The 8,328-nt window shown below is 34.9% G+C and overlaps 1 protein-coding gene across 1 annotated transcript; it reads right to left on the reverse strand.

The window, feature by feature from the left end:
• Nucleotides 1-29: 29 nt before the first annotated feature.
• Nucleotides 30-7,059, reverse strand: LOC143571502 (callose synthase 5-like). The gene is made up of 23 exons (XM_077056911.1): nucleotides 6,822-7,059; nucleotides 6,589-6,689; nucleotides 5,239-5,396; nucleotides 5,054-5,150; nucleotides 4,862-4,972; nucleotides 4,656-4,784; nucleotides 4,472-4,564; nucleotides 4,066-4,157; nucleotides 3,866-3,992; nucleotides 3,608-3,745; nucleotides 3,441-3,517; nucleotides 3,275-3,353; nucleotides 3,075-3,197; nucleotides 2,882-2,996; nucleotides 2,419-2,762; nucleotides 1,565-1,617; nucleotides 1,415-1,477; nucleotides 1,255-1,334; nucleotides 1,136-1,185; nucleotides 893-979; nucleotides 556-678; nucleotides 297-476; nucleotides 30-212 (listed from the first exon to the last, which is right to left on the reverse strand). Exons 1-23 carry the CDS (start codon nucleotides 7,057-7,059, stop codon nucleotides 30-32), a joined length of 2,841 nt encoding a protein of 946 aa, XP_076913026.1.
• Nucleotides 7,060-8,328: the final 1,269 nt, after the last annotated feature.

The raw sequence follows: 8,328 nt of genomic DNA on the forward strand, positions 1-8,328 counted from the left end.
ACAGAAAATTGAGGAAATTTTAAAAGATTTCAGAAAGGTAGCTTACACAACCTTTTCTCGGTATGTCCAACAACCAAAGCATTCAGGACAAGTTTGAAGGACTCGTAGCATTCAATGACAGCACACTTCATATATTCATCAGCACATATACGCTTCCAAAGATCAGTATCCTTGGATCGAAACTGAACTGCCATATCAAGTGCAATTGGAACCTGAAAAAGAACAGTAACAGTCAGAAAATGATAAATCACCTTGATACAGTAAGAGTATGTAGAAGGTGAAAGTGCAAAACAAACCTTGCTAGCAAGCAAAAATGGTGGCCACTGAATCAGGTTAAGGCTAGGATCTGAAGAATATGGAACTAACATCAAGTCCATCTCCCTGTCACTTATGAAATCTTCTTCACGGAAACTACGTACAACTTCATTCCACAACTGAGCAAATTTTGCTGCTTCGGTCCTCCTGTTTGGTGTAACCTATTTATATGGTATGAAAACATTTTTCTATGAATCATTCCTTAAGAGTTAATGCTACACTTGAGATAACTTCATATACCTCTGAGAATTTCTTAGAAAGAGAAAATCCCTTTCTCTTAGGCTTCTCAGATGGCAACAAACAGGCACTGAATGCACCGGGCATAGACTGGAAGCGGGACCTTAGCATATCCAATGTCCGTATCTGTCACAATATACAGGAACGTTAACACTCTGAACAAGCAAGACAGTTTACAGAATCAATTTTTATTTATTTAAACCAGAAAAAATATTCCATTATGTGTTCTTTCGGCCTTTTCAGCTAATGACGATTAAGAATAAGACATCACGCAATGCAGATGCATGTCTTTATAACAAAGAAACATAATTGGATATTTAAGGAGGGAATATTTGAGTACCTCTCCTAAACGATCAAAAGCTCCAATAATACCACCGCACAAGGTTGAAAATATAGCATACCATATTTGAGCGTCCATGAAGTAAACCTGAGAAATAAATATGGAGCTCATCATCCCAGTGGATAATCAAATACGAAAATAGTATAGCAACAGCAAGGAAGAAAAAGATAATAAAACAGAAACGGGAAAAAAAAGCCTGGTAATTATTGAAATTAAGGAAAGAAATAACAAGGTAACACATACTAGAATAACAGGTAGCCAGAGTGCAGCAACCGCTCCATAGTTGTTCTTAGCTGCATATAATATACAAGTTATTTGAAATTCATAACATAATACAAAGAAGTAAATAGATAAACACAAACCGTCTGGGAAAAATTCATGCCATGCATACTGTACGCGTTTGATTTTCATGATATCTTTTGTTGGCCCAATTAAAGGTTTTGTGGCGCAGAAATTTTTAATGTAACAGAATCCATTACTTCATTGATTTCTCTCTAAAGATATATAAAAGAGAGAGCAAACACCTGAACAAAAAAGCTGAATGCAAACTTTGAACATAGAAGAACCACCCAAAAGAAAGTATACCTGATATTGACAGATAGTTGTAGCGGTAAATTTCAGAGAACTGTCTAGAAATGATTTGCAATAAAGACAATCAAAGACTGAACATACTTAATAAGGGCGAATTGACTTTCATGCATTCCTCTCCCAACATAAATTCTTGGCTGCAGAGAACCAGATAACACAGAATAAAGGTTATGCTCAACATAAATGTGTGTGTGTGACTGTGTATAGCAGTTCCTTTTTGCTAATGGGCCACAAGAAATGTTTTAAGGATTGAAATCACAAGCTAGATGAAGTTGATGCTACTGAAAGTTTCCCAAGTATATTGACAATAATACAACAGCATTTTGAAGAGTATACATTAATCTATCTGTTATACAAATCTACACATGTGTGTATACTAGTTGATATGTTTTAGAGAGCAGGGAGTATAACTGTCAGATGGTTGAAATTTACTTTTAACGACTGGCTGAACAAAAATATGCAACTTTCCATACAACAAACGGAAACATAGCAAATGTATGCACTCAAAGAATGTACAAATAGTTTGAACTATCTTAAACAAGCATGTAAGTTAGGTAGACCTCGTGAAACAAGGAAAATAAGAGGAAGAAATAAAAACTTTGTAGAGTGCAAAAATACAGTAGCATTATATTTTTCAGAAGAAAGACCGTGTCACTTTGATATCTTGGAATGGAAGTATGACTTCAAAAATGATATGCATAATCATATTTAATTCATAAGATGGACTAATATATTAAAAAAATCTTATCATTCTAGCATTTTTAATGATAGAAATGTACTAACAGTATCGACGTTTGGAAAGCTACGTTATATAGTAACTGAAGATCACAATCAGGTCATATGGCAATGACAGTCACAGTATCATACAAAATTAGTAAGAACAAGTTTGTTATTAATTAAAACATTAATAATGGGAACAATAGGGAAAAAAATAGTACCTGTGACCACCATAGAAAAAATCTTACAATAAGCCAATCAGAGCTTTCAATCCAACGTCTAAGCATAGGGAAAATGAAAAGTGCAGCTGAGAGTAAATTCGGAAGCAAATACAATGCTACAGCCATGAGATATAGAGATGGAATTCTCTGAAATTGATTAAGAGAAGAAAGAATATCTTCTACTTTCCCAAAGGGCAGTGAGATGTTGTCATTTTGGTGTATATAACATAGTGGAAGAGTGATAGACCATGCAAGGCTAGTAATGATTTTCAGAATGCTCCTGAATACATCTGTAAACTTCCATCTTTGATATCCAGGGAAGTTCAGAATAACGTCCAATAAACCTATAACCAAACAAAATACAATTATGAATAAGTGAGTATCCTATATTACTAACAACTTGAAGTACATAGAGAACCAATATCCACAAATCCACAATAAATAAGAACAAAAAAGAGCATACTTTGGATGAACCGGAGGAATGCTGCTGTTATGAAAATACTGGATGCTTTGTATATCACCTCCTTTTCAAAAACATCTGATATTGGAACATCATTCCATGCAAGGATAACCATTATCTGCAATTGAACAGTACAATCAGTTCCAAAAAATGTCAACTTCAGAAGAGAGGTATTTTATGCTTATCTGCTTATTACCTGAAGAGCTAATAATAGGAATGTCCACAAACGGTCAAAACTTCTAAATGTATTCCAAAATGACCTCGTCTCAACAAAATATGATTTTCCAAGGCTCCCTGCCTTAGGAGATGATTGTTTTCCCTGTCATAATTTACATGATTTCAGTAACAAAATCCGTTAATTATTACCACCAGAAATTATATACAGAAGAGGAGAACCTGTGTCATGTCACGTGTGGATTTAAAAAAATCACCATCATCACGCATAGGCCAACCCAGAGCAAAACAATCTGCTGACCTATGATAACAAAGAAAATATATTTTTCAGAAAATATATTTGATGTTTGGGGACCTTAGTCTATTATCGCTAACTGTTAGACTTTACCAGAAATATTCATTAAGATCATCATAATTGCACCAAGCAGAGTGGGGAGCCTTCCCATTTTTGCTTCTCTTTATTTCCTTCATCGTTACATAAAGCACCATTACACTAATTCATAAAAGGCAAAAAGTTATGTATTACTATATGTGGCTATGGTTGCAGAAGAGTACCTTGTCTATGACTCGATATATTGGAGTTATAACCTTGCGTAGGAAGGCTTCATCATCCCCGCCATAAGAAGGTTTGATATTTTCTCCAGTCACGATACTCACATTTCCAGCCAACAAACCATGGAGTTCATACGCCATCTGATCATGATCATAGCATGAATGGGTCATGAAATGAATAGCAATCTTCAATTTCATGGTAATAGTTGTGATTACATTACATATCACTTTAAAATAGTAATATAAAAATGGGAAACTTACATTGTGAAAGATGTAGCACAGACACTCTGGTAGAAAGCGTACATTAGCAGCCTCGCCCCAGATAAGAAGATAGAGGCCCATGTAGAGTAGCTTCCTCTGTCTCCCTTCTTCATTCCCTTGAGGCAGCCTAAAAGCATCAAATTTAGTTAATCTATAAATAAAATGAGAATAGTACCTGGATGATATGACTCATCACTCACCTTAAGCTGTGCTTTCTTTCCAAGAACTTGCACCAGGTTTTATAATTTTTGAAGAGCTTGTTCATAACTACATCAATTGCTCGATCATCAAGCTGCATCACAATAAGTTTAGAAATTATTCGATAAACAAATTCCTTTGCGCTAAACATATATATATAGAGGAAAATTTTAAGACAACTAAAAATGTGACGACAATAAGTAAGAAATGAATAAAAATGTAGTTAATGCATCTGGACACCACGGCCCATGATCTCGCCAACTATGAAAAGGCTACAGAGTGACCATGAGTTAGGGGTTTTGGATAGAAACTTAGGATATGATATCATAGTAAATACATAAAACAAGTGCAAGAGTCAAGAAGGTTCTGTCAAAATGAATAGAAGTAGGTTTTACATGAGGTGCATGCCTTGTTACTCGGCTCAGGCTTCGGCACCAGCCTTGCATGAGGATGGGCAAGTTGCAAGATCAAATGCTCCCTTTGGTTCCTAACATTGTCTTTCTGGAGAAGATCACCAAGGAAAAAGTAAAATATAATATAAGATAAATAGCCAGTTATCTAACAATAGAACTGGTCTTGAAACAGCACATGCCTGAAACCCAAACATTGCCTTTAGCCAATCAAGAAGATCAAGTTCTCCTGATTTCTGTTGTTGTTGATCAACAGATGGTGGCCAATTTAAGCCACGTGTGTTCCTCAGAGCAAACACTGCTGCCTTAATCTACAGTTTAACAAATATATACAATTATAAATTACAAATTTCACAATGGGAATAAAAGTAAATGAAAGGTGGGATACCTCATCAAACTGCATTATGCATTGTGACTCCCCAGCAGAATCAAGAGGTAGGATGTTGTAGGGAGCATATATTACTTGCTTTGCCTCAACATCTCTTGCAGATGCAATGATCTAGGCGTACAAAAACCATTTTACGTTTGAGTAATGAATACAACTATAAAATAACCAAATCAGATAGAGGCGGGAGCTTACATCAGCAGGAACTTCCTCAGCCTTTTCAGACTTGTTAACAGCACAAAGGACTTCAAAAAGCACTCCGGCCACCTGGTAAGCTTTTCCCAGTTGGGCTCTGTTAACAAAAACAATAAGTGGAAGATGTGAATCAATGTTTCAATTTCTGTACAATCTTTTTCTTTTCTTTTTTCTTTTCTAGTTACCTATCTGCCTTTTCTCCCTGATCGAGTGCCTTGACATAGTTTTCATAATACTGTTTGTAGAAACTCTCAATTTCCCGTGCATCAGTCTTCTTAACACGAGCAGCAACACTGGGAGCATCATCCTGATGAATAACAGTCCCGATTTTAAGGCATTTGTATCAGATACATAGAAATTTGGAAGGGAACATGGCTATTTACAGCAAAACTTAGGAAGACAAATCATTTTTCATGAGCTGAATGGTTATGTAATGCAAAATTAAACTCCGAATTTCATTGAAAAACTTACGAGCCCTAATCCCCAATTGGCTATTCATGTTTCCGTCATATTGTTTAATTCTTAATGTCCATAAGCCCCGGATCGAGGAACTGGGGCCGGTTTGATTCAATTTCATGGATCAGTTATCGAGAGTAATATGAATGTTAAAGCTTAAACTGTAATTTAATAAATCTTTATTCACGCTTATTTGTGTTATTTTTTTTAGCTGACTAAACTAAACTTTTGTACTTGACCATGTGAAAGTGGGAATGACACGTCCATTTGTGTTGATGGAAAACTTATAAAATGCAAGCAAGTTTATAAAATATATTAAAAGTAGAAAATTAAAGCTGATATTAAGGGTGTGTTTGGGATTCCTTATTTGAGTGAAAAAAGACTTTTTGTTAAAAGACCTTATTAACTTATGGATTTTTAAAATAAGTTTTAAAAAAAATGTTTGGATTAGCTTATGTGATGGTAAAAACCAAAATGACTAAAAATGACACTCTTTTTTAAAAGAAGTGTAATGGGTTTTGAGTGTTAGAAGGGTGTAATAGGTAAACCAAACACATTAAGTTAATAAGTTAGGAAATCATAACTTTTCAAAACCATCTTATTTTGCCTTGGCCAAAAGTTAAAAACCATAAGTCCTTAATGTTTGCCAAACACCTTTTACACATTATTAACTTTTTAAAATGTTAATAAGTTATAAGTTGATGGAAATAAGGAATCCCAAACACCCCCTAAGAGTATAATACTATTTTCTAGCTTATGCACAAAAGTTTTATATAAATTCGGATATGATTTCATTGAATATATACTATAGAACTAGAATTTCCTATGCTTAGTAACTTACAATAACTTGCAATGAGTCTCATATATACTTTTTTTCAAGAAAAGTGAGAAATTAAAATTCATCATATATCATCTATTATTGCTATCACATGTATTTACTTCACTTCATAGTAGGTTTAGGGGATGCAACAATGATGGGGATATTGAATTATAATTGTTGCTTTTCAAAAATAAGAAAACAAATAAAGGAACATTTTGATAGCATACGGTAAAGAACATAAAAGGGAGAATTTTTATACCCTCTCTAGACGTTGAAGGAGAGCGGTCTTAAATTGTCGAACACCGCGACCAATAGAGCTTTGATCCAACCTGTGTGCTTTCTCACTTGCATAGAACCGACCTATTTGTATGCGCAACAATATACAAACAAAAATAATTTAATTAGTTCACTAAGACACAAGAATGAATCCAAACATCAAATGAGGTTAGGAAAGGAGAGTGTAGTGTAGTGTAACAAGGGAGAATAAATTACAAAGATAAGCAACACGAGGTACGTCATTTTGGATCTCAGCTGCAACACGAAGAATGGGGGCAATTTGTTGTAGGGACGAGGGCACGACCTCGTTATCAAAGACCTCCATGGAGAAGGTGGTTGTGGCAGCGCTTCGGGAAGGTCTCCTTGTCAGCCCTTGCAGTCCCGAGGGTTCGGGCCCATGGGAAGACGAAGATGTCGACTTTCCTATATTCTTTCCCACGCTGCCTTCTTCCATCTTTCTCCTCTTTTTACTTCCTCATACTTTTTTCTAAGTCACATTTCACACATCCAATCAACAAAGATTAATCGCTTTCAGCCAAATTTGTTTCAAAATCATTAGTTTGTATTACTTGTTTAAGTACTAAAACGTGTTAATAAATAAAATACATATGAATAATATTTCATAGCCATCATAAATTCCAACCCGTTGGTTAAACCACTAAACCACCATAAGCCAAATCGATCAATATTCTTCTGTTTGGTTGTTCGGTCGGTCTCAACAATTTACATACACTTGAACACAAACCAATCATATGCCACGGTTTGTTAAAGGATTATGCAAAAGTTGGTCAACTAAATATTAGATTCAACTCAAAGTCAGCTTAGTAATCTGTGTATACAATGCAAGAATTCATCTGAAAATTTCAAAACTAAAATCAAACTATAGTTGAAATCCTTTAGAGATTGAGAAATAAAAACTCATGTAGGCGAATCACAAACACACATACACTAGAACCTGCTCCAAACTAATCAAGATAAACCCTGGCTAGCATACAGCTGTTAAGATATTCATTAAACGTACCTTGGAGGTCTATATACCTCATGCAAACAAACTATCCTGAAGATTTCAAATCAAAACTGGAATCTAGATACATCTAATGTACATTCTCACTATTTATACAGCATGCATAACACAAATTCATCCAAAAACAATCAAAATGCAGTGAAACGTGAAGAGGTTATATAATTACTAATTAGGTTTTTGTGATGAAGTGAGGAGATAAAAAGAGCTCCTCCTGTTGAAGATAACGCAACCGATAATAATCCGATCGAACTTCTATCCTGCCGTAATAAACACGTACAATCAGAATCAAGCACCTAATTCCATTCAAAACACATATTCATGACGAGAGACAATCAGAGCATCAATTAAAGCATGCTTCGATTCAGTGACGATACGTATGATCAGATTTTAGGTTTACGATCAAATGCACGTACAAATTCATTCAACATTCAATATTATCCATTAAGCAAAAGCTAATCCTAAATCACGAAATTAAGCCAAAACGATAGCTAGAATTGGAAGACGTTACGAAGATTAAAACTGGTAGATTAGGCGAGCATGAGGAATTACAAGTTTGAATAGAATATTATTGATTGATTGATTGATTGATTAGGTACGTACCTGAATGTATATATTTTGAAATGATGATCTTCTTCGGGAGGATAGAGAGAGAAACGGATGTTAGATTTTGGAGATGATGAATGAGAATCTCTTCATGAT

The sequence above is a fragment of the Bidens hawaiensis genome, unplaced genomic scaffold, assembly GCF_021521415.1.
Source record: "Bidens hawaiensis isolate Kalapana, Puna unplaced genomic scaffold, B.hawaiensis_p1.1 tig00025383_1, whole genome shotgun sequence".
Lineage (NCBI taxonomy): Eukaryota > Viridiplantae > Streptophyta > Magnoliopsida > Asterales > Asteraceae > Bidens > Bidens hawaiensis.